The following is a 27,877-nucleotide window of genomic DNA, read 5'->3' as shown; positions in this document are numbered from 1 at the left end:
CCATAAAGACGGCGCATGGGTAAACGTTTGGGAGGAGGTGGTTTCCCGAGGCATCATTGTCGCATCAAAAGCCACTTCAATGCCTCCGTGGCATGTTCTTTTCATCCCTTTTCTGCAAAAGGCAACCACCACCACGAAGATTGCGCGGAGATGCTTTCTTCCACGGAGCACTTGTAATTCTTCATTACTCTTTGAAATTTTCAGCACCGGGCGCTTCACGATGACACTCTCGGGTGGGATTTAATGTGATGCCGTTGATGGCCCACTAGCTGCATGATGGCATCATCAGATACAATTTACCTTCCACCGTGATACCTTAATTTGTCTCTTTAATGAGAAACACTACACATACAACACCCTCCCTCATCCCCCAACTCCATGATAAAGCTGCCTCTATGGCTTTTTTTTGTCACCCACCACCCCCCGCGTGAACTTCATCCAGGCTCAATTGAGTCGCCTCTATTATCCCTGGACAAACTCACTTCGCATGCCCGTGGGAAGAATTAAAACTTTCAGGGCATAATTAATAAAACATGAACAATTAATTCTCTCTTCCTCTCGTGTCACAATTTAGATACGCTCCCATAGAATGGGGGATCAATGCAGTGTTCTTCAGGAGTGAATTGGGAAGGTTTCACTTGGGGTTCACCATCCATAATACTTTACGTTTGATGGCAAACATGATAAAGCTTCCTTGGAACTTCGCACAACTCCATCACTCTTAGAAAATTTTTAATAATATTTACTCAAAGGATCTTCTATAAAAATCAAGATAAATATTCTTGGTTGTCCTGTTGAATTGGCTTTCTAGATAAGTCCCACTTAAAGCGATTTTTTGCTGTTCTAGACACTCAGATGAGATGTAGGTACATTTCGTGAGAAAAAAGCCTATTAAAGGTTTTCCGAAGATGAAGAAAAAAAGCTTCAAGTATTTTCTAAAAATAAATAAATTTGCTAAACAGAGAAAAATTCTTGGAAAAATTCAGTACATATATGGAAAATTATTTGACAAGAAAATTTCCATTCAAATTGTTAAGCTAACGTGAGCTTTTTTGCACTTTTTTTTCCTCACTCCTCACAGCCAGTTTGTTAATAAAGAGAAAATGAATGAAGATAAAAATCTATGAGATTTTTCTTCGCTGCTGATCACCTCGAGCACAAAGCACTAAATGGGCATAAGAGTGTCAAAAGCTCTCGCTCTCTCAATGCGAAATTGTCCTCTTCTGCAGTGGAAAATCTCTGGGATTTTCCCTTCAGGCGATTCCACTCTGAAGCTATCTTCCAACTACGCTTGTGAACGGAAGTGCGCCCTGAAAAGTCACGAGAGGGGGAGTAGGGGGTAGTGAGAAGGAAGGAAAAAAGCGGGAACAATCTCTGTGAATGATGTGGGTGGCAATTGCGAATTGCAGCAATTATCTCAGCTAAGTGGGATAAAGTGCATTCACAGAGGGAGCAACGGGCACGGAAGTCAATTTGTTGATGAGGACGGTGAGGGGGGAGAGGGTATGGCGGGGGAGGGTGGTGGAATGTGGCAGGAAACTCAATTGCCAACTATAACACTAAATAATGTTGAGCGGGACAATGTAGGGCGATGTATTGTGTGGGTGGATTACTGCGCTTTCTCTGTGAAAATCGGCTGGGCTTTTAAGCTCCACGAACGGTGTGTGGGAGCTTTACTCGAGATATTCGAATGGCACGCGGAAGGTTGGAGGAGGCACAAAAGGAGCTGCAGAATGTGGTATAATCTAGAAAAATGTGTTCACGGCCGTGGGGGGATTGAGGCGGAGAGTTCCAAGCAGGAAGTACGGGGGCGTGAAGAGGAAATTACAGAGCCATTAAAGTGATGCAATAAAATAAAACTATTCAGGTAAAGAGCTCAAGTTTTGCTCGTGTCTCTTTGCCCTGCCATTTTCCAAGATGAATTTCGGACTTTTATTGGGGGGTTTTAAGTGCCAGAGATTTCCCTGATAGGGCTTTCTTCTCATGCCATAGAGAAAATGTTTCTGGAGGAGCATTCATAAGGCATCTCTTGGACTTTTTGTTGGCTTTATTTTAATCAATTGCCTCAGGAAAAAAAAATAAAAAATTTATTAAAGGAAAAAAAGAACACAAAAATTAAATAAAGAAAATCCATTTTCTTTGATTCAGTCGAGACGGTTGGTGGCTCTTTTTAATAAATGAAAAGACACAGCAGGACAGAGAACAGAGAAGAAGCTCTCTCTGGCTGGTAGAGTCCGAACAAAATGAGTTATACTGCAAAATCCAATTAGAATCCCACACAGAACAAACAAAAGCGGACGCGAGGGTAGAAAATGTCCCAGATTACATGGAAAAGTTCCTACGGGAGGAAAATTTATACTTCGATACACGCGAAAACAGGCCAGAAAATGCAATCTGATTTAGTGGATTTCGGGGAGAATGGACAGGAAATAGCTCGGGAAGAGATAAATTTCATGAGATTGCTTATATGTACAGAAAAGCGATTTTCGGCGGCACTTTCCTGCACAATAGTACCGAACTTCTGCTGATTTATACAACCCCAAAACTCTCCTACATACATATCCATATATCCAACCACCCTTTACATTTTGGGCAGTTGGTTTGCGGTTAGCCACTGAGGGAATTTCTGGGAAATCTCGAGAAAATGAGTCAGTTTTCAGTGCAACAAAAAAAATATGATGAAGTACTTCCGGTTACAAAAAAAATGCTTCTCTTTTTTAAAGAAAATTCAAATTTTTTAATTGATTTGTTATTTAAATTGAATTGAGTTCGAATTTTAACTGATGAAAGCTACCTGAAGAAGTTTGGCTGTTAAAAACATTTCTATTTTTAGTCCGCCTTTGGTTGTATTTTGTAACTGCCACTTATTCCAAAATTCATATTTCATTCGTCGACAGTTCAAAAGGAGAAATGTATATAAAAGAAAAATACTTTTCTCAATCTACCCCCAAAAGTACTTTGTGTATGTGGAACTGAAGCCAAGATTTGCAAAATATCAATCGTATTCCGTTGGAGGGGTAAGAAGTCGTGAAATATGGCGACACACTTAATGAAAAGTCATGTCAATGGTTGAATTTCCATTTGAATATTGAACAATATTTCACGTTTCGGGGTTTGAGATGGAAAATTCGAGCACAATTTATCGCAAATGTGCCGGGGCTCTTTTGCACGGCGCTGACGAAGAGGGAATTGATTCCCATACCCATCTCTTGGGTAGCGCCAAATTTATGTTTTGGCAACAATTGTTCAAATGGGCGGACGGAAATAAGTTGACAATTTCGTAAGCGATTTGGCGCTTATACCCCCAAGCGATATCGGAAATTTAAATGACCTGAAACGAATTGCACTGAGATTGGAGATGATTCCATTCCATTCAAGCTGAGAATGGGCATAAGAAATTTTTCTCCGTCATGGGGCAGTTTATTTGGGGAAGAAAATCATATCTAAATGGAATTGATAGACGATAAAAATATCTATATAGTAAAAAAGCTCTCGGGTAATTTTTGTGAATTTTCAGAAAGCACAAAACTTTTAATGTGATTTGGAAAATTTCTACGAGCACACCTTTTTCATGCGGACAAATTCTCCGTCCAAAGAATGACTTTGTGGTGGTGAAAAGTCAGTCCAAAAGTGAGAGAAAATTCTCGCATAACATTAATTAAATTAACATGAAAAAGTTACTTTCTCCCCGGCGAGCTTTTTCCCAGCACACACACAAAAAATCCTCAATGCTGAAAGCTCAAAGAAAATAACCTTAAACAGAATGTGATCATCATCAATTTAGTTTGGGGTGTGGGTAGGTACTTATGAAAGTGTAATTAATTTCAATGAACTCCCCCAATGCGAAATTTCTTCAACATCTCCCCTTTCGTGTCAGTAATGTATGAAAGTTTAAAATAAATTTTGCTCAAACTTTGATTCTATTAAAGAATTAAATTATGAAATCATTCTTAAGTGCACAACCACATTGAGGAAAGTTTAGTGGTTGTCTCTGTCTTGGGCTAGTTTAAATTGAAAATTTTGATGGAATTATATTGGGGAAATGGCTTCTTGTTGAGCGGACATTTCAGAGGCACTAATTTATTGTGCAAGTTTTCTGATCAATTTAAATTTATTGCCATCTGCTGGAGATTTATTGGTAAAGTCACACCATTAATGCGATTGATTTTTCTCTTTGTGATACTTTCTTTTTGAAAGCACTTAAAACTTCCAATTGTTACCCAAGAATAGAAAATTGGGTCAAGTAATTAGACGGAAATACTTAGCTAACCAAAGAAAATTTAATTAACTATACAGTTCAGAAATTGTAATAATGCAAAGGGGAGACGTTTGGGGGAAGTTATTAATGCAAGTATTTAAGAAAAGCTCAGGAAAAAATGCAGCTTTTACTGCATTAGAACTTTTATTAAAACAAAGATGATTCAAGTTGAACTTTATATAAAATTTTGTCTCTTACTTTAGAGTAAATAAATTTTGTTTTAAGTTTACTCATTCCCATTGATCGTTACTATTTTCTGGAAAAATATTTTTCCTTGAACTTACCACAATAGTGTTATTTACTTGGAAACTACCAAGACACTATTTTTGTAGGTATCTATAGAATCAATATTATTTTCATTGCAATGGTATCAGTGACCAAGTAAACAATTTTCCTTTGAAATGAATTTCCTGGAAAGCGATGAGAACTCTCAATAGGAGGATATAAATTCAAAGACCTGATTCGAAGAATCCTTTGAGCGACATCTCCGAAAACTCTGAAAATCATACATAAACATTAAAAGAGAAAAGACAATGTTCAACGTGCGGAATAGCAAGCAACTAAGGGCAAAATTCCATTGCCACTGAAAGCACATATAAGAAGTCTTTTATCAATGAAATCAGTATCAAAATCCAGAAAACATCAGTCACCGTGGAAATGATCAATAAAAACGTTGCCGTGAATATTCAGCAAGTTGCAGCATCAATGAATGAAATATGGATAAAGCTATGACGAGAAAAAAAAAGAAGATGGTGATCATTATTTAAGATGAATATGCGGAGGCGGGAGTCAAAGCGAAAGCAGCAAATTGCTGGAAATCCCATACTTACAGCATTCAATGCACGTCACTTGATTGAGAGGAAATTTATATATCAAGGAAAAAGTTCTTAATTTGATTTCCTCGAGGAATTTTGCGCACAAGAAGAGCAACTTTCCACCAAGTACTCTTGTGAATTTACAATTGTGGAGGCATCTTTCATGAGCCAAAGACAAGAAGAAATAAGAAGTCTTTTATCAATGAAATCAGTATCAAAATCCAGAAACATCAGTCACCGTGGAAATGATCAATAAAAACGTTGCCGTGAATACTCAGCAAGTTGCAGCATCAATGAATGAAATATGGATAAAGCTATGACGAGAAAAAAAAAGAAGATGGTGATCATTATTTAAGATGAATATGCGGAGGCGGGAGTCAAAGCGAAAGCAGCAAATTGCTGGAAATTCCATACTTACAGCATTCAATGCACGTCACTTGATTGAGAGGAAATTTATATATCAAGGAAAAAGTTCTTAATTTGATTTCCTCGAGGAATTTTGCGCACAAGAAGAGCAACTTTCCACCAAGTACTCTTGTGAATTTACAATTGTGGAGGCATCTTTCATGAGCCAAAGACTCACTCCCCCGACAAAAAAAAGAGAAACTCTCACACAAAAGCACGACGAAAAGTTGCAAAGGGGTTCTAAAAAAAGTGACAATCATTGTGGTGGTTGAATGGTAAATTTTTTTTAACACTTTGCAGTGTGGGATGTGTATCCATGGAGCTTTTTTTTGCACGCGCTCCCATTTGCCTCTTGGGGGGGTGAGCTTTTTCACACCCATGAGAGCTTTTTTCCGCCTCCAACCACTTGAACTTCCATTGTACCACCACCCCCGAAACGCGGCCGCTTTGTTGCGGGCATCAGAAAGCAATCAATCACTTGGTCTCCAACACCCTCCGAATTCTCCTATGTGTAATTTAATATGAGCTCCATCCAGCAAATCGTACCCCTGACACCAAGCTCTATTGTGCGGCATTTTGCGGGGGAACGAACCAACGCATTCTCACTGCCATGTGAACACGGGTTAATATGAAATATCACCACTTTTGTGGCTTACAAATTCGACTTTACGTGGAAATTGTATATAGGTATAATATGGCGCCACATTTGCTCAAATAATGAACACTTTTGGTTTATTTAATTCACACGTAGGCATGGGTAACACCTCAATCACCATTGAATATCATATTCTCTCCAACATTTCTCTTTCCCGAAATTCTCACTGAGGCAAAAGCTTCGTAGGAAGGCATTAAATATGCACTTTGAAAGCTCGTAAATAATAACTCAGTGGATACTTGGAAAAATTAGTGGGAATTGTCTTTGAAACGATTGAAAATTTAACGAGTTTGGTGGATACTTCCCCATAATACAGAAATAAATTCAACGATCACGTTTCCTTGAAATCGTATAATACGTTAAAACGTGGAGAAAATAATTTTAAAATAAATTTTTAATTACTCTTGATCGAAAAGGATGATATTCTGTGCCCTTTAATCTCATTCTGTTAATTGTATTAAAGTTATTTAATAAAATATATATTTTTTTAAACTAAAAACTTTACAGCGAAATAACGAACAAGTTCTTTCCTCTAACTGACATTGCGAAATAATTCTTTAAAAGCTCCGAGAACATAAAATAAGGTTCTCATTGTTTTTTTCCCCTGACAAAATACTTAAAAGACTCTCAGAAATTTTTATGTTTTTTATGAATGATAAATGAAATTTTTTACTCACGAAAAAACTATGTATGGTTGAAAGTTCATTTTCTTTTTGCACACAAAAGACATTCAAAGGAATTCATGAAGTATACAATTCTTTTTTAGCTGCAGAGAAATGTCCTTTTTGGGATTTATTTCAGTACAATTCACAAGTACATTAAAGCTACATAAAAGAAAATTCATTTTGAGTGTTTTAAGTGAAAGCTCTCGTGGCTTTTGAGAGTGTTCAACGACTTGAAAATGACGTTGACACTGCACACTGGTGGTGTAGTACCAAAGTGGAGGAATGGTTGAAGAATACACGGAGAAAGAGATAGAGTGAAAACATCGGGGTAAAGGAGGAATGAAAATGGCACTACTGGCAAAATTTTCATTGCAATGGGTGTGAGGGGGGGCTTTTTTGGGCACTATGAAGAGACACGCGAAAATGCTCCACAAGTGCAGTTGGGTAAGAAATCATTTTTATAGCCTTCCTGTGCAATCAAGTGGTAATTTTATGTGTGGTGGCAAATCTGCAGAAGAATTTCCTATCTCTCATCCAATTTTAATAACTCACGACAGATTTCTCTATTTTTGTATTAATTTCTCCTAGATGCATTCGTGCTGAAAATTGCACACTCCTCGTGAAAGTTGCCAGGTCGCAAGTATTTATTTCTCCTGGACCGTTTGTATAGCTTTCATTGTGCAGATGTGCTGTTTTGTGATGTGCTAAATGCCCTGCAGGGCGGCATAGAGGAGCGGGGGATAGAATGGGTGGAAAAATTAATAAATAGCAGGTGTATCGGAAGGAAATGTCAAGAAGAAATTTCCTTTATATATTAGCCTTCCTCCCATGTCATGGTAAACACCCACGACAGAGAACACTCCCCTCTGTCATTTATTAAAACATGCATTTCGTTTTTAACTATAAATTTCTTCTATCCCACCCGCTTCCGCTTCTTCCCCCTTTCCATTTTACTGCCCTCGAAGAGTATCGCAATGAGAAGTATTTTCATGTATATGCGCAATTTTTCAACCCTCTACAGATGCACCAACATTCATTTTGATATTTTCTTCTGCTTTTTTGTGCACGTACTATGTATACAAGCAAAAAAAAACTATGCACTCTTTTGCCATTCCAACGTGCTTAGGGTGCTGAAAATCTCAGTAAAGTAAAATGAGTAATGTAACATATGTATGTAGAAAATACGGGGGATGTTTTAATGGGGAAAAAATCCCAAAAGTGATTACGATAGGCAAATTTTCGTGTTTCTCATAAAAATCATATAAATAGGTCAGCAGTGGATGAATTCTAGTATGAAATGTAAACTTTCTATAAGCCTTTTCTTAATTTTGAGTGGGTGTTTGTATGTGCGTTGAAAGCTCTTGAAAAGAAAAGTTATCAAATGAGCTTTCAGGCGCACAATATACATACTTTCACAGAAATAAAGAAAAACTTTGTATCATAGAAAAATCGTATAGAAATGTTGCATTTCATAATAGAACCTAACAACCGAAATCACTAAAAATATATTTTCTTTTTAATTTAAAATAAATCCTTTTGTATGAATATTTTCTTCAAGTAAAATCTTTGTGGAAATTCATACTAGAACCCCATAAATTTGGTTAATAAATATTTATTTAAATTTGACAGTTACATACCTCTTAATACATAATTCTTAATGAGTTTTTTTAACAGCGATATTTCTACTTAAAGCCCCCTTGAATTCATCAGAAATAAATTAACGTTCTTTTTCATCTTTTTTCATGCCTTTCAACTCATTTTTCTCTTCCTGGGTATTTCGTATTTCAATATAATGTAGTATTGTAATTAATTACTGCTACCAGTGTGTGTCCCTTTCGTCAGTGCAATTGTCAGTTCCATTTGGGAGGATATATAGGGAATAGAAAAAGGGAAACCGCAAAAATCGTTTTTCTTCCCTTCATCTCTCGTGGAAGGTATAAAAGCTCGTTTGCGCGGGAGAAAATGTATATGTATGTAACTTGCAGTGACGGGGTAAAGAGTGCGTCTCAACAGAAATCTCTCTTATAGAGTTCCTGTAGCTCATGCAGGAGGGATCTCATTTTATTGTGCGTCCCACTTCAGGGTTTTGCTTTGAAGTTATGCTGTCGTCGTGTATCTGTGTAGCGCGCTCCTTCAAGAATACTCCATGACATGAATATTGAATGCTAACACATGAAAAAGGTATATATGGGATGAAAAAATATCAGATAATGGCATATATAGAGATCCTTCTGATGTCAAACGAATTTTCCTGTGATGTAGAAATTGAAATCAGTTTCATATATTCCCCCTTTTCATGCATATAAGAAAAAAATCACAGGATGGTAAATCATATCATTTATTCTGTGACGTATGCTTTTTATTTAGAGAAAATTTCAGGTAATTTATTGTTTCATTTTGTTTTGGCTTATTCACATTTTACAATAGAAAAGGGAGAATTCCATAAATTGCAACAACTACCGCTGTGCAATGTCGAAACTTCGCAAATCTATCTAAAAGTGTTTACATAAACAATCAAACATGGAGTTAATTATTTGTAACTAAAATTTCTTCACTCTTCCAACTCTTCTCACCATTCTGCCAGCCAGCAATTGGTGCTTTTCCATCGAATTTGCCGACATCTACTTCTATTTTGTACAATTGCATCGACTCTTGGCATTCAATCCTCAAGTTTCTCACATGGAGAACTGTGTACAACTCAGTGGAGCGCATTTGTGTGCTTCCCCCTTGTGAGACTTTATTAAATTGTGTACATCACTAACTACCCCACGCTCTCGATATGTGCTTTGTTCAACTCCACCCCCATATCTCGCTTGCGTTCTACGAACTTTGCCATGAGCAAATAAATGCAATGTATAACGCTTATGAATATGTACTTCCACATACTGTAAGTTTCTTCGCCCAAGAAAAACTCCATCACTTCCATCGAAACTTCATCCTTCCGCCACTCTGTGTGCAATTTTTAGTGAAATAAGATATTTCTCCCAGGAAAGTGTCGCACGAAGCTACCAAGGAACTTTCAACTAAACACACCCAATGAGCTTCCGGGAGCTACTGCAAAATTTACTAATTGTTTCAAAGGAAGTATCTCAAATTTAAGTTCTCCAACAAATTATATATGAATAGACTGTGGTACATTTGAGAAAACGAGGATAGTGTCGTCGTAGTTGTGTGCAAGCAGCATTTCAGAGACACAACATTATAATCTACAGAGAATCAGGCCAAAATTTGTGAAATTAATTTTTTTCCAGGAAAATCTTCCTGCTTGTAGATGAATAAAATTGAGTTTAAATTGTTTTCCTGTTAAAATTATGAAAAAACATAAATTTTCTTGGCAATTATTTTTTATCTGATATCAAACCTTTTTTCAGTAAAATCCACATTTTACCTTTAATTCAATTTCACCTAAATGGCCAAAGAAAATTTCCCCAATATGGGAAGGAAAAATCAATTTGTTAACCTTAATCCTAAATAAATGACAGAGAAATGTTAGGCTGGTGGATAAATGAAATTGAAGGTGACGATAAACCAAAATTAGGCATGCTCACGAGACTATTTATTTAGTAAAAGGTACTTTATTCATATATCTTTGCTTCCACCTGTCTGACATTCTTCTTCTCTCGCTCCTTCAGAAGCAAACTGCGGCAAATTCACAAGATGAGCAGACAAAAGTGAAATTTTCATCCCTTTTTTGCTCATTTAATTTGCTGCCAAAGTCAAATGCACAGAGGGGGTAAGTGGGAATTGAAAGCTCACACCATGGAGTGTAAAGTATTTGGTGTCTCGATTCAAAGAAAATTCCTTTTGATTGTTTTTCACGTGGAAATCAGGCACGTTTTTCCGCCAAAAGGAATTGACTAATTAATTTTGTGCCTTTCTGTTAACCATTTATATTATATTGTGAGCATTAAAGGAGAACTCTAAAATGTTCTTTTAAAATATTAAAGCCTTCCTTGTTCCTTAGAAGCTTTTTAAGCATCTTTGAATCTTAGTATTCTCCTAGTTAAACAGCCATTTATTAAACCAAAATGTAACGAGTACTCAAATTGCAAATTCAAATAAAATTAACTGACATTTGATTGGGGGCTCAGGTCAACTAATTTCCAATATAACGAAATTAAAATCATGGGAAAAATAACGCCAATTAAAAATACTATATCAAATATATTATTCTCATAATTAAATCTGAAAATTTTCGGATATATATTTTATATCATTAATGTTGTTGTTAATTAAATGGAAATTCAACCAACTGTTACTGATACAAAATGAAATATTTTTTAATCATTGAAAAATTACTCATTTTATTGACGGATGTTCATTTTACATATTTTTATTATCTATCCAAAAAAAATAACAAATGATTTTTCTTAAATTCTCTTTAATTTATTTCGCAAAATATATATTTCGCTATATATCATTTTATGCTTTGTAAACATGAAAAATCTCCATTCAACGTGAAAAATTTACATTTTGGGTTGTCTTTGAAGTAATTTTCAAAAATGATAAGGATACTACGGGAAATGGGGGAGATGCTTCCTGGAGATTTCGTGTGAACAAATGAGCGAAAGAGACTGCATGCCTTTCCCGGGGCAATGGCAAAAAGTTTGTCGCACACTGATGGCCACTGCAGGTTACGGAAGTGGGTGGATATTTTGTTGGAGAAAATGCACCCTTGCTTGTATCATGTACACGTTGCCGCCATTGGAGATTAATGGACTCTACCTGGGTGCCCAGGACGATGGGGCTGAGGGCTGCACAGTGGGTGTCCCTGCTGTAAACACCCACACACACACCCTTCCGACTAAATAAAGTTTTCAGTTATTCATGGCGCATAATGAGTTGCCTCCGGATTACAACTGGTGGCAAATCAAATTGCAGACAACCCAGCTTGAGGGGATTTTTCTCTTTTCTCTCTTGCAAAGCTTTTTTTTTATCCAACTCTCTTTCATCCCAGTGCACACAATAAAACAAACCCCCACCACCTAACAAAAACTCACCTTCAATCACGCCAATTTAATTACAATGTCCAAAGTAATTTTGCATTTTAAATCCTTATTGCGGTGAATACTTTTTTTTCTCTCTCTGGAAATAAAGTGAAAGGATGCGAAAAAGGGGATGAAAAGATGTTTTTTTTTTAATTATTGAAATAATTCTTTTTTATTTAATTTCTACAAATTTTTTCCATTACCCTCTTCCAGTAATTTGCACCCCTTCCTCTCTCATGTTGGGTCTCTCATTTCACGTTTAATTACAGATCAAATACACCTGCGCTTATATCTGCTAAATCTGCAATTCCCCAAAATCATATCCACGCGGGTATCCAAAAAATATATATATATATAAACTCAAACAACCCTCTCATTTCCATTCACAACATATTCTGCGTGCTATGTTTAAAATGTATAACACTCTAAATCGCATTTGTAATCATCCTCATTTTTTTAGTTGCAATATCCCATCCCTCTTATAGTTATATACATAGCATTACTATGTATATCGTGGGCTTAATGCAATATCAACACTGTTGATTACATTACCGAAGTCAATATGGGATTAGTTAGTCGATTAGTGCTATTTGAAAACAAATATTACCTCCATTATCCACTCTCTCTCTGTATACAATTCATGATATTTATATTTATTTGTATTATTTTCATATATATGTAGTTCATGGGGGGATGACTCTTTTGTTACACTATATAATATTGATTTTATTTACAGAAGAAAGACAATTCGTAACTAAATAAAGCCACACTTATGGAACTTTTCTTGGACAGGCATTATCTCTTTTTTTTTGTCACTTTTTTGCGAATTGACATTTGCAAAAGGAAGAATGAAATGCTGTATAAACTATCTCTTACCAGGTGAATTTTACGAGTTAACCTTTTGACGATGAAGTTGAACAATTAGCTTGAAGAAAAAGGGTTAAAATTTAAAATAAATTACTCTATTCAAAAGATAACTGATACTTTAAAGTATAAATTACAAGTAGAGAAAAACAGAGAAATTCTTCTAGTAGATTATTTTAAGGATATTCTTCAACAAGAAACTTAAGATTCACTTCCTTTGGACACTTCTGTATAGTTTAACAACTTTTTAATCGAGAAAACTCACATGGAAGCTAACATTATTTATGACAATGTCAGTGCAAAATTCTTCCCACTTGCACGTACAAGTTCCTTAATAAATCTCAGGTGAAAAACTTAAAGTATTCGTGAGGAGATTCCCATGTCCTTATGTACTAACCCATAAGAGAGACTCAACCCACACCGTTTAACGGCAAATACACAGCATTTTATAATGATGCTAAAATGGGGTAAAATACACTTTATATATAGTCTTTTATTTTACTTTTTTTTTGGGGAGATTCATGAGCGTGTGAACAAGTAATTCTTTCTGCAACATCACTATATTTACAACGATAATCTCGCAATTTATACCCCCGAATGATGATCAATGCTCGGGAGTTATAAGAAACAGAAAACAATCACAAGCAGAAGAGAATGAGACGAAAGATGAAACATTTATGGTAGCCCCCAAGGAGGATGGCACTTCCTGTGAGGGCTGAATTATCGGGATCACCACGATTCGCGCCACCGCGTTGATCTGTCGTGGGACTAACTTTGCCCCCATACGTTGGTGGATGGTCTTCCATCACTTCCAACTCAACTTCGGCAGCACCACGATAGAGGGTGAAGATATTTGTTTCGCATCGGAGATGAAGACTTCGTCGGGGATGTGGGTGGATGACAAAGAGCTGATTTTGATGACTTGAATGGGATCTACTGAGAACGTTGTCTACATTCACCAAAATCTCAGAGTATGTTTCCCTCGTGTCCCACGATCGTATAATTCCGGTGTCCCGGACGCCCGACGTTGAGGACTAGAAGGAATAAAAAATAATGCAAAAGGGACAAAGGAGCAAGGGTAGTTAGAGATTTCATTTCTTTTGGGTTGCAAGAAAGCTAAAAAAATTCAATTTTTTATGGTCGTAAATAAAATCATAAAAAATACTTCGTATGCCACGATTGTGGTATACCAACTAATTATTTTTATAAATAATTTAAATCTTTGATTTCCACTTTGAAAAATAATTTTAATTGTGACGTTAATAGGGTAAAATACCAAATTATTTTTTCTGATGCATTCCATAATTTCATTTGCGTAATGAAATCAATATTAAAAACCAATACTTTTAATTAAAATTACGTATTAATTAAAATTAAAAACATTCATTAATTTTAATTTAATTGTGGTGTAACTTGTGTAAGTTACTACCAAAATGCGCCTAAAAGTATGCTATATGAAAATGTTCATTTATTCAGGACAAACTTTGTCTCGTTAATTAATTTAATCTTTTGACAGAGAATCCTCTTTTTGTTCCGCAATATTTTTGATTTTGTTTTATTTAATCCCTTGATTTTAACATGTTTTCATAATTCCCTTTAACCCATAAGGATCACTCAACACCTTTCCTAAGCTTTAAGGGGTAAAAGGAAATAAATTTCTAGGGAAATTCTATATTTTCCCTAATCTTGGCAGGAATCTCTATTACCAACATCACACCTTTGTAACGTGTTATTTAGCAAAAGGATGCATGCAGGAGGTCAGTATTGGGTGTTAGGGATTAGTGAAGGCAATGACTTTCCTACCGGATATTTGACACCATTTATTCTCCATGTGAAATTGACTGGCGGATATGAAGGTCCTGAGATGCAGCTGGCTTTGAAGCGTTCACCCTGCTGTACAACCCGCCGTCCCGTGGGGTCTGTTGTCACACCAAAGACTGACACTGCTGGCTGGGAGTCCGGAAGGGTTGCCACCATCATCTTGGCGGATTGGTGTTCTGTGTGGAAGAGTGGCGCATCCGCAGACACCTCACACTGATACGTTCCAGTTTGATTTCGTGTCAGGGATCTGATTGTCACATTGTTGGCGTCTGACTTTTTTATCTAAAGGAAAATAACAATTTTCTTAAGGATATAACTTTAAATCTTGCACAAGAGTTGCTACTCCTTATGTAAAATGTCTTTGATGCAAATTACGCGTGTATCATGTGATAATTGTAACTTCTCAGAAGTTCAACGTTTGAAATTGCATTGAATTTCCTTTCCTGGAAAAATGCATGATGTGACTTACATCGACAGATACACCAGCAATCTCAAAAACTCTCGCTGGAGGCTCTTCCTTCGGTACGTATCGATAGAACTCCTCAGAGTCCAAGTACCATCGTACGAGATAGAGTGCATCCTTGATATTGATCAACCGGGCGTCCCAGCATGGGGGGATGGAAGAGAAAACGGAATTAGAGAGGAAAAAAAGCTCCTCCGGGAGGAAAAATGTTATTAACATTAATTCCTTTGATGGAATATCTCACGAGACGGAAAGAATTAATATCCTTCCGTCCCGCGTGCTATGGAAGCATTTTACAGACACTCACATTTTCTAGGTCATACTGGCACGATAGCGTCACTGTGTCTCCATCAGCTACAGCTTCTGGTACAGATATCTTGAGATCCTTTAAGCATAGCACTAGAAATATGAGAACAGAAAAAGGGGTTGTTGGTTGTGGAGTACAACAAAAAAAAATGTAATCAATGAATATGTCGTGGATGGGCGATATCACCCCCAAAAACAAAAACACCCACCCTCCCATCCAATCTTGTGCTCTTTTCGTGGCAAAAAGAATATACGCTGTGTGCCAGAAGAAAGACAATACATTACACTACACTGACTCCACATACAAAGTTGGAGACGATTTGTAAACTTCCAGATGAGAGATTTAAATTTAAAATTGAACCTCGCATGGAGCAATCATTGTGTCTGTTTTTAATTGAGAGTTTAAGCTCCTAAACTTCATTGAAAATTACATTAAGAAACTCTTAACCATATAGAAACACGAGGTAAATTGTCGCTTCGCTCCAATTTACCTCGCCCCGCTTCGCGCAAATTTTAGATGGAGAAAATAATTGAGATGAAAAAGGTCCAATAGAAAAATTATTCGTTAGTAAAAATCGCCTGGTATCAGTAGTCTCTGTACCAAATTTCATCACGATCGGATCAACGGTGTAGAAATGCATAGCTGTACAGGAACGAAATCCTTTCTTTATTATATAGATGGGCCATGCAAAATCTCCAACAGATATTTCAAAGAGAAAAAGTGAATTTCACACAACATTTAAGGCGCCAAATTCAAAAAGTAGTCAAAAAAGCATGAATTTTATATGAGGGCTATGAGAAGGGGGGCTCCTGGGGGGGAAATGAATGCCGTTGGTAAAAACCGCCTGGTATCAGTAGTCTCTGTACCAAATTTCATCACGATCGGACCAACGGTGTAGAAATGCATAGCTGTACAGGAACGAAATCCTTTCTTTATTATATAGATTATTAGCATGTTCTGCAGATGACAAGATGAAATTGCAAACCTTTAGCAATTAATTTTGTCTTCTTTACTCACTTCAACTCTGTTCTACAGAAACTTCTCTGCTTGCGGAGAACAACAGTGCAAGTATAGCAGGGGGTTTGATTGGGGTGTGTTTCGAAAGCATCATCCAAATGGGTGGACCTCAACCTATATATAAATTTATATATATTACTTGTTCCACATTGTCGGGGACAAACGTTCAATTTTGGCGACAGTATCATGCAGTTTCCGGGGAGAGATGTCATTGTCTAACATCGATTAAGCTCGATTATTGACCATACTCTTTCTCTTCGCCCGTTGTAGACCATTTTCAATTGTCCAAAGAAGAAAAGTGGATCCAAATTGAGATATATTACTATTTTGCAATGGAATTTAAATTGAATTCCAAAAGCATTTCCACAATAAATAGTTTAAATTCACTTAAAAAGAGAAAAAGGACATGGATAGGAGGGAATTTTTAAGATCTTTCCCTCTATGGGAGAAAATGGAGAATTTAGGATATTTTTTGCGCTCCTAAGGGGGTGCCTTTTTAGCTGATTGAAGAAGGGGGTGTGGGTATCTCATTACATCCAAAAAGATATTTTAGTCTAAAAAGCATCTTTTCTCGTTATGGGCAAAATACTAATCGATTGGTATGAAGACCATTCCCGGGCGGGCTAAATTGTCCTCAATGCCGAGATGGAAATCAGAGAGTGTGGGAGGGACACATGCCAAAATGAAATTGTGATCAATGTTGTGAAACACATAAAAATTCGAGGGTGGATTTTCATTTTGGTGTGGAAGAAGAAAAGAAAAAGAAGAAAGCCTTCTTTTGGGGTGGAGAGATTCTTCTGAGATTGAAAACATCACCCCCTCTGGGCCCCATGCCCACCCTCGTTTGCTCCATGAAATGTGCATAATCTCGGTGGGAAAATCAGACGAGATAGCAGGAAAATTGGGGAGTTTGTTTTTAAAACATTCCACATTTCATGGAATCATCATCAGCTAAATTACATTTTGACTCCCATCTGAATTGTTCCTCAATCTCAAAAGCTTCAACGGGGGTGTGTGGGGGAGGGTGGTGGATTAAAATCAGTTCTCGTAGATTGTGTCACGAATCATTTACCTAATTTTGATCTACACGCAAAATACAAATTTCTCAGGATATTGAGTTGATGGATGGGAAAATTGCGACACTGCTGGTGTCTTCCTCAATAGGTTTCGTGATGAGTCACCAAAATTGACGCAATCTACCATCAGAGGAAGCAAATAGAATGAAGGGGAATTTCATCAGAGTTTTGGGACCACTTTTGAAATTAATATTGATGAATAGTTTTAGATAAACGGCTTAATAAAATAAATATTCTGAATATATTTTTACTGATTAGAAATTTCCACCCTACAAAGTTAGAAGAAAACATTCTAAAACGTACATTAGTAGTTCTTAAGCTAATTCCATTTAGAAAAACGCTCCAAGCATTTCTAATTTCATTTGAAATGCTAAAACATACCCCTAAAGTAAATGCATTTAAATAGGATTATATAGCGAGAGAATAAATATAATTTTATCATCCCTTCTTCTCCGTATAAAGTGGTAGATATCTTTTGACTTTAGAATGAGTTCAGTTTCTTCACTTGTGCTCCTTATATGTGAAATTCCGCTTACTCCTTTCGATATAACCTTTGGCAATTTGCAGTGAGCAATCAAAGTGTATTTCCGACAATACAACACAACTCTGTGAACCCCATATTGCTAACGCTCGAAACGGAGGCGATATTTCAATTAGGATGTATTGCACCACTCAAGAAGCTCCTGCAGCACACATGCGGCCACTCTTTGGCAACATATTTCAGCATCAGCATCCTCCACCTCGGAGTTTGGGTGTATATACATTCAATTTTCAGAGTCATACGGGGAGTGTGCCACGGCATTGGGTTGGGGGGTGGAATAATGCACTTAACACCCCCTTGGCAAATTTAAATCCTCTTGACATTTTGGGGTGAAATTTCAATTCAGCAGCTGGTGGAATTTTGTGAATTGGCTCGGGTGTGTTGTCTGTGGGGAATGGGTGTACCAAAATCACAAACATTTTTCGCAATTTGGTCCCACAAGGGGGAGATATAGGGGACAACAAAAAATAAAAGGATACAAAAGACAACAAGCCTCTTGGAGAAAAAGTTCACAAAGATGAAAATATGCTTTTCTTCTCTTTTTTTTTTTAGTATAGAACATTGAGGAGAATATGTTCCATTTGGGATGAGAATCACAATTTTCAGTGTGGAGTTATGTTGATTTTATGCATATTGAAAATTTCACATCAGAGGCTTCCAGGAAGGCAACACTCCCTCGTGACCAAATCAGCTTTAGGAGGCACACACATTTAATCAGAGAATGGGAAATGGGGTTCGTCCCACAAAAGCCACAATTTTTGGGGGGGGCAAATGGGAAAAGGGGTAGTGTGATGGAAAAGTTTGCATGGTCGGGAAATTTTTCAATGGACAAAGCACGAAAGATGGAAAATAAGCTGACGACATGCTTTTGCACATAAGAACAATAACCGAATTTTATGAAATCGTAAAATTCATCTTCGTTTACCACCCAATAAACTTTATCCACCCTCACCCTCGACAAACATACCCCAGGAGCTTCTCACTTAGTCAGATGAAGATTTCACATCCAAACCCCCCTCTTCCGGTGGGTATGGTTTGGGCTGGAGGGAAGGGGAATCTGACATGCGGAATATTACGAATCATCGCGCAAAACATCCCAAATTGAACGCACAAAAGGCAAAAACCCCGCAAAAGCAAGTCTTTTGCCCCGATTATACAAGCCTCATTACCACTTTATTAATGAGAGGGTGGATTTTTCAGCGACCACGGAGGCAACTTGAATGGCTTTCTGAAATTTTATTTATTCATCAAATGATTGTGGGGACCATTTTATGGGGGTGTTCCCTGGAAAATGATCTCATTCATTACAAACTCTTTCAAGTACAATGGCTCGTCAGGCAGTGATATAATTGGCACTGAATGGTGAATGAAATCACAATATATATAATCAGATTCAATATGCTGACATTTTAGCCTACATTAAAAGAGATCAATGGCATGCACAAAGATCCGAAATTATAAGGAAGAATATGAGAAGGATTTATTTTTGGAGATTGTTTTAAAAGGAAATTTTTCCAGGAAAATGTACTAAAAATGGATTTTTTGTTTATGATTTTCTTGAGAGAGGATTTTTAGGAATTTTCTTTTGGAAATTTTTTTTTATTTTCCTCTAAAATTACTTTAAAAATTAAATTCATATTTTTTTAAATTAAAAATCCAATTGTACAATCCACTGATCCACTTGCTTATTATAAAGTTTTAATTTTATTCTACAGACAATAATCCGGTAAATCCACCCGCTATATTTCCCATCACGTGAGAGAATTTGCATCCACAGCATATGGAGTGGCAATTAACAATCTACTAGCAAATAATAAATATCCCTTTTGGAATTCAGCCCTCAATTCGCAAAGTATCTCAATTAAATAAAGCGAATTTGTATATTATTTTAATAATTGTCACTGTATACATATAACTGTGGTGTAATGTGGAATGTGATGTGATGTGCATATGCATGCAGATGATCACTTGGGAGGGGGAGGGTGAGGCTTGGAGGTGGGTGGGCAGTGGTATTAACTTTAACGGGAGTGTGGAATTTAAAGTAGTCTACAAAAGAGCTTTTGTTGAATATGTATACACAATTCATATACAAGTACGATGCCGGGTGCAGAGGGGGCTGAAAAACTTTTCCCAGATTATGTAGGAACATGTACTGCATTCATAATCCCTCGCGCGGTGTTGGAATAAATTTGGCGATATGTGTGTGTGGAGCTTTTTCGAACATAAATTCCATCATTTTGCATAATAATATCAATTCTCGTAATCGAATTTAACGACGCAATCGACGGTTGTTGAATAACACGCAACAAAGCCGGTGGATTCGATATTTTATTAAAATACCCCCCTCCGTGGTGCCCACGGGGTCATATGTGTTCCATAGCCAAAAAAACATACGGACAGAGTGGTTAAATCTATGTCGATGCATGTGCTCCATTCACGAGTGGTCTATTATTTTTGCGCGGGGGGAGCTATATTTTTCGCTGGAAGCCATTTTTTCCCCTGTTCCTACACTCACCCACCCCCCATTTCTTCTCCGTGCAGCTCTTACACACAATTTCAACCCTTCGGGATCCATAAATGCAAATTTTCTCCCATCATCCACGTTCCAACCATCTCTGCTGCCGCCAGAGTACCCCACCAAAAAGGGGGATGACAACCCTCTCTTTCGCAATTTTTCAGGGCACACCCCACCGCCCTCTTCCACCCACCAATCCGCCCCCTCTTTGCCAATGTTTAGTTATAATAGAATGTGCATCGTAAAATTTCAACCTATCACCATCAATATGTGTGATATATATTTTGCATAAATATTTTTCATGTGTGATCACAAAAACCAGCCATTTCTCCTTGACTTATTGATAGGGAGTATGGCTGTGCGGTACCCAACATGCAGAGGAAATGAAGTGAGTTTTGTGGGAGATACTTAAACGTCACTTCAATTTCGCATGAGGAATATTTTTCGCTCTTACATTTCGCTCCATCACATTCAATTTTTGGGGGCGGGGGGGGGGGGAGGTGGAATAGTTGGTGTTTTGTGTTTTACACATCATACGGAATGCACGTATTTGCAAAGTCGGAATATTTTTGCAATATCTCACCTTTTTTTTCCGATATGATCACAGAGTTGAAAGGGGTGTAGAATTAAGATGAAAGATCCAAGGGTTTGTGGGGATGAAAAGGGAAGGACGGGGTAATTTGGCCATCCTTAAGAAAACATTAAAAGGCACAACCATAATGAATAAAGAAACATTTCGTAATATGGGGTGTTTTGGGATTTATTTTTAAGGCTAATTTGTAAAAGAAAAATTGATTGGATTTTATTTAAGGGTAACCTTCTTCAGCATCTAAAAAAAAAAAAACGGTATTTTTGGCAGGTGGAGGTTGAGCGGGGTGAAAATGATGGCCATTTTCGGACTCCCCGGAAAATTTTAGCTAAGGTTGCCCTTAAAATCCAATTAATTTTTCTTTTACAAATTAGTCATAAAAATAAATCCCAAATCACCCCGCGTATCCCAAAAAACCCCCATCTTACGGTTTTAAATAAATATTAAATTTAAAATTATTTTAGTTTGAATTGAGTTTCTTATATATCATTTTAAGAAAAATTATGATAAACTGATGAAAATTCTTTAAAATAATTAAATTTTCTTTAAGCTTTATTACTCGAATATTTTTATCATTAATCTATAAACTTGCTGGGTGGAATAAATTCTCAACTGTAGGACGATATTCCTACATGGGCTAATAACTACCCTTATTTGAAGAGCTAACGGGTCCCGAACTGAATCGGACGAGCAACAGTGGGCTACTGAACCTATGAGTGCCTGATGAGCGGCATAGAGCTAACGACTCATCTCACTCTTTCACCCAGAGCTGTCCAACCCTAGACACACATAGTGCCACAGCTCAACATATAATACGGTAGAAGGGTTTCTCTACCGGGGCACATAGCATTGTTCTACATCTCGGCCTTCCTGATATGATCAATGTCCTCATTGATGAAGTGAATGGTCAATCCAGTGTACTGATTTCTTCCGCTATAATTCATTGTTGTCATCCTGTTTCTTTAATCTCTTGTTTCTTTCTTTTTCCATGATGGAGTACACATAGTACTATGAGCTCTGTGAAGCAACTAAGCCTGGGGCTCAGCTAGTGAAGACGAAGTCTTCTTGCTTCGTCTCTCGTCTTGATTAGCGATTTATCTTCCTTCTATCCAATTCTTAATTCCTATTATACGCTTCGGGTTCCTTTCCTTCTTTGTATCTTGGTTTAGCGCACTCAGCTTTCAAGCGGCACATAGCCATTGCTTGACTTTGGCACATAGCCTTCCTTAACATCAATCCAGTCCTCAATTCCGGTCGTAGGCTTAAGATTCTCTTCCTTCATTTCCTCTAGATTGTGTCTGAGTGGGGCATATAATATTTGATATTTTAAATCCTTCACATTTCTTTGTTGCTTCCTCGTTGTATGTCCATTCTCTAAAATGACAAAGAAATTATTCTCCATTTATATTTAGTAGGCTTACCTTGAGATCTTAATTTCACTTTTCTGTCCTGAAAAACAACTAATTAAAATCTCGAATAAATAACAATGCATTTCTGTAATTTCTTTATGATATTTAATGGAATTTTTCTTGCATTTCCTCACAAAATACCTTGAATATTCAAAACAATCAAACACGCATATAAAATGACATTTAATATGACGCAATACCCGAGTATTCAATCGGCACGACCGAAATGTCACGATGTGGTCAAATTCCAGCAAAAACATTTCGTGTTTCATCAATCTTGTCAAAACTTGTTTCATGAAACACGGCTAATTTCACTTTCGTATGAAACACTTCTAAAACATTTTGCATTTTTTCCTATGATTTCGCATGAAATATGTTAAAAAAAAATATCATGAATAGCCTGAAAAGGAATTCCTGTTACGACATGTTATTGCAAGACAAGACAAGACAATTATTTTGTGCGGGTGGCCACCATTCACACATAGCATACACAAAAGGGTTAACACATAGAAATTCCTGGAATTGCCAAAAATTTCTCAGAAATTTATCATGACTTTTTTCAATTCAAAGAAACATATTCCCCTTTCAATTTTTCTCTTTTTATTTCCCTTTCCTGGGGCACTCAGGGGTACTTGCGCTACTTCCATCGCCGGGTGCTCCACCACACAGTTGCTGGGGCGCTTCTCGATGATCTCGCAGTCCTATCTTGTCGCATTTCGCTGCTTCTACGCCGCATTTTTCTCCACACGGTGGCGGCCATGTTGTCTCGCTGCCTTTTGCGTCGTCGTCTCCGAAATTTTCACTTTTCTTTTCACTCGCGCCGTGATTTTCACGGTTTTCCACACGCAGTGGCACACGCGGACCCTATCCCACTTCTGATATGTAGGACGATATTCCTACATGGGCTAATAACTACCCTTATTTGAAGAGCTAACGGGTCCCGAACTGAATCGGACGAGCAACAGTGGGCTACTGAACCTATGAGTGCCTGATGAGCGGCATAGAGCTAACGACTCATCTCACTCTTTCACCCAGAGCTGTCCAACCCTAGACACACATAGTGCCACAGCTCAACATATAATACGGTAGAAGGGTTTCTCTACCGGGGCACATAGCATTGTTCTACACAACTTTGGGATTGCCGAAGAATATAAGCATTCGACATTTTGCACCATTTTCAATAAACTTTTCTTCTCGTCCTTTTTTCTTGTATGACTTTTGGAGTTGGTATTTGCAAATGGAGCATTATAGCACTTAGAGAGTGGAACACTCTTCTTCAGCATTTTCAACACGACCTCCGGGCACCCCCTGTAGTGATCCTGGGACAGTTTCTTTATTGGGTGTGTGAATGTGTAAGCATTCCCCAGGTCAACAACTTATTTTATTGTAGCTTATTTCCCTTTCTCGGTACATTCAGAGGCTACATAATGTATGTGCTGATAAGATGCTGTGACCCTTGATAGCAATATTCTTGTATATAAATCCCCAGGGGGTGAGAATGTGGATGGGCATCCTCCTGGAAGTGCTAAATCTCAACAATAGTCATACACCACACGTATACCTTTCTCTCCATTGTTTAATGCGTTTAGAAAGTAAATTATTGGACTTCCTGGGGAGATTTAGAAGAGCTTTATTAACGGGTAATTTCTTTTTACTATATTTTTTTAGAGGAAAATGTTTTTTTTTTAGCTTTTTTCTCCTTGTTTGAATTAATAGAAAAAAATTAAACAAATCAGTAGATAAATGTACTGGTAAGCTGACCAAGCTTACGGGAGCTGTGTTTCTTTCAGTGTACCAATTTTGTGAGAGCAAACTAGAACGCAAATTAATTTAAATACGCGCAAAGTCCGAAAAAGTTGAAAAGTCATCCCCTAAGAAATTTTTAAAATGCCATATCTCGGGAACGGCTCCATAGATTTTCGAGTTTGAGCTATCGTTGGAAAGGTCTTAACCTCAACTATAATATATTAAAATATGAAGTAAATCGATAATAGCATTTTCGAAAAATTCGAGTTCGAAATTTTCGAAAATTTTGATTTTGACTTTAGCGCCTCTCGCGGTCATTTTTCGAAGTTGCAATGTTCTAGACATTTGTAGGGTTTCTCGAAACCTTTCATTTGCGCTTGAGTTGATCAAGATCGGACTTGTAGAACCCGAGATATGACATGCCAACTTTGGAAGGCTATATCTCGAGAACGGAGACATAGATTTTCTTCATTTTTGGCACGGAGCTAGATAATATGGTCAGCTATAACATATCAAAAAATGAAGCAAATCGATAATGGCGTTTTCGAGATATTAATCGAAAACTCATCGAAAATTTTGTTTTTGATTTTTGGCCCCCTAGCGGTCACTTTTGAAACTTCGGATGTTCTAGAGAGTTGTAGGGTTTGTTGAGAGCTTTCATTTGAGCCCGAGTTGATCAAAATCGGTCAAGCCGTTTTCGAGTTATGGTCGATTTTCGATGAAAAATTGTGGCGGCCATATTGACTAAACGGCTTGACCGATTTTCGAAAATGAGGTATCGTTGGAAAGGTCTTGATGGCCCCTACAACATATCAAAATTTCAGATTTTTAGCTGTTACAGGGGCTGAGATATAGCGAAAACAAAATTTTGAGGTTATTCAAAATGGCGGACGGAGGGGTGGGGGGGTGGATTTGACCTCATAATCGGACGTCTTCCAGTCGACTTTTAAACTTTGCCGTTTACCGCAAGTCTCTATCTATTACCGTTCTCTTGTAATTTAAGTTTATAATCCGGACGGCCGGCCGGACGGCCGGCCAGACGGCCGGCCGGCCGGACAAAAAAATTTTTTGGCGCATACGTTTTTTGGAATGTGGGGACCCTAATTCGTGCTCATCCCAAGTTTGAGCCCGATCTGACGACTTTCGATTTTGCTCGGTACACAAAAGCTGTGTCTGAAAGAAACACAGCTAAAAGTACAAAGAATGGCAAATCCTCGGGTCATGCACTTTCTCTGCCATTTGTGTTAGAGTGTGCCTTTTTAGAAAAATCTGTGTCGTACCGCGGAAAAATAAATATTCCACGGAAAAAGTCTCCGCAGCAGAATCAGGATGACAAAATTCTCCCAAAATAATTTATAGCAAGACTTTTTCACGGCATAGCAAACCCAAGAGTGGCATGACCCAAAAAGTTAAATATTTTGTATAGTTCCACGAGGCATAGAGTTGGTGGAGCTTTCAGTGGAATAAGAAGGAAATAAATTTATCTACAAGAGGGGTGACTCTCTCGTCCCATTCATAATTCTCAATGACTCTTTTTCTTCCGGTTCCCACCACTCTGACATCGTAAACTTCACATTATCGAGAGGATTTCTTCCCTCATCTCCGCGTGGAGTTTTTTTTTTTGCACAAGGAGTGGCTTTTCCACATAACACCCGGGAACTTTCCACCGAAATGGGGGAGGGAGGGTGTCCCTTCTTCATGGCATGAGGAATGTATGAAAATTAAATCTTGATTTAGTATTAAAATTATTCAATGTCGTCAGAGATACATGAATTTTTTTCTCTATACCACCCATTCGATAAATTTAGCCTCGATGGAGTGGATGACAGGCTATCATTTTTCATGTGGATATCCAAATAAATTCATCTTTGGCACGTGTGGAGAAAATTCGGGTGAAAAACATTTTTCAATCAATCCTCCCTCAAAAGTCGTAAAATTTCCATTAATTGCGAAATTCGGGGAAATTGAGAGGAAAATTTCATCTAATCTCCTGAATATTTATGAAACTAAATGCGAGTGCGATAATAGGGGCAATTAAATCAATGTGAGTCTTCAAAAGAATTCTTATTCTCAACAGAGTGAGAATATCATAGATGAAAATTAATGTGATTATATACTACACAGAGATCCTTTGAAATCTTCATTCCCTCTCAGTACGGTATCACAAAACATAATCTATAATACTCCTAATCCAGCACTCGCTAGAAAAGCTATAAATCGGTAGCAATAAATATTTGTGTTTGCAACACACTTGACATTTATCCATTTCCTTCCATCCTCCCTAACAAACAGCAAACGAAGAGATATTAGAAAATCTCCTGGGAATGAAAACTATTTGCCCCCAAAACACTTGATCCCCTATTCAATTCTTTTCCATCCTCCATACACACACACACACACACACTGGAATCTATTGTTCTTGTGGCATTGTCAGCATGTTTTTTTTTTTACTTATATAGTATGTGGGAATCACAGAATATAGTGGGAGCATCAGTTTTGAGGAGTTAAGTACAGTGAGAGACGGATGATAAGTGCTGGGACGGTCACATTATATATCCTGTCATCTGTTGAGGACAATAAAATCCCTTGTAAGAAATTTATGACTAAAATATACGATTTGGAGACATTCTCAGTGTCAGGCACAGAACAATATGCCACAGACTGTTTCTCATTTCTTTCGTCCATGCTGCTCTTCTGAATCCACGTCTGAATCCCTCTTTTTTTTCGATGAGGGTGGCGTGGGTGTAGTTTGCCCATGGTTTGCCATTAATCTCAATTACATGAGAATACTCATGTTAATTTGATGTACATGCAGATACAAGAAAATACATCCCTCATGGGGATTATATTGCTTAAATATTGAGAAGTGAGAAGGCAACGTTTAAAATTGCATGAGTGAGGACATTCAAGGACCTTTCAGAAGAACATTCTTATTGTGTCGCAAATTTTGACTATATGTTAAAGAAAATAGATCAGAAAATTTCCAAAGACTTATTTATTTTTCAAAAAAATCAACCCATACTCTTATGGTAAAAAAGTTAAGAAAAAAAATACACGAAAAATATAAACAATATTGATGAGAAAGTTTCAGCTACCTACTTTTATGTTGTATTTATATAGGTAATTTAATTAGGTCTGCGCATAAACATAATTCCATTGTATTCTTCAAAGTTTTGCACTAAGAGGCAAACTAAATATAAGTTAGGTAGCGTATATAATTGAATTTATATTAAAATGAAATTTATGGGCTTATGTTGAAAAATTAATTTATAATCTTAAAATTTCTTCGATTAGTTTACTTTAAAAATGCAAAAGAATTTTTTTTCGCAAAATCACAATTTTTAAGAATCAAAAAAGAGATGAGAAATATTTACATATTATTTCTTTAATTTTACGATCTTAAAAAATATTTTTAGCATCAATAAAATTCTCACAAAAAATTTATTCGTAAAATGAGACAGGAAAATTGAAATATTTCTATCACAAATAGGCAAAATATTTCTTTTATGACGTACTCCCCATTTTTTGCCATTTTCCTGCATTTTTGAGAAATTTGTTGTGCTCTCCAGTGGCATCATCTCAACAAGTGATGGAGGACCTCGACACTCAACGGAATGAGCAAAGAGTACTCCATATAACTCACTGGGTGCCATTGAGAATGGTGGGGGAGAAGAGAGAGGTCAGGAATGGAGTTGTGGAAATTGTTGGGAACAATACGGGTGATCCTCGAAGGAGTGCACTAC

The 27,877-nt window shown here is 37.1% G+C and overlaps 1 protein-coding gene across 2 annotated transcripts in view; it reads right to left on the bottom strand.

Moving 5' to 3' along the window:
* Positions 1-11,927: 11,927 nt before the first annotated feature.
* Positions 11,928-27,877, bottom strand: part of LOC129787696 (uncharacterized) — a 43,353-nt gene continuing 27,403 nt past the window's right edge. For both annotated transcript variants that reach the window (XM_055823428.1, XM_055823429.1), the window contains exons 4-7: positions 15,242-15,333; positions 14,941-15,051; positions 14,454-14,753; positions 11,928-13,684 (exon numbers count right to left, since the gene is read on the bottom strand). In XM_055823428.1, coding sequence (XP_055679403.1) covers positions 13,289-13,684; positions 14,454-14,753; positions 14,941-15,051; positions 15,242-15,333 — 899 coding nt within the window. In that variant the 3' untranslated portion in view covers positions 11,928-13,288. The remainder of the gene's footprint in view (positions 13,685-14,453; positions 14,754-14,940; positions 15,052-15,241; positions 15,334-27,877) is intronic.

The sequence above is a fragment of the Lutzomyia longipalpis genome, chromosome 1 (genome assembly GCF_024334085.1).
Source record: "Lutzomyia longipalpis isolate SR_M1_2022 chromosome 1, ASM2433408v1".
NCBI lineage: Eukaryota > Metazoa > Arthropoda > Insecta > Diptera > Psychodidae > Lutzomyia > Lutzomyia longipalpis.
Note: the sequence above shows the minus strand (reverse complement) of the source record. Positions and strands in the feature narration are given on the sequence as shown.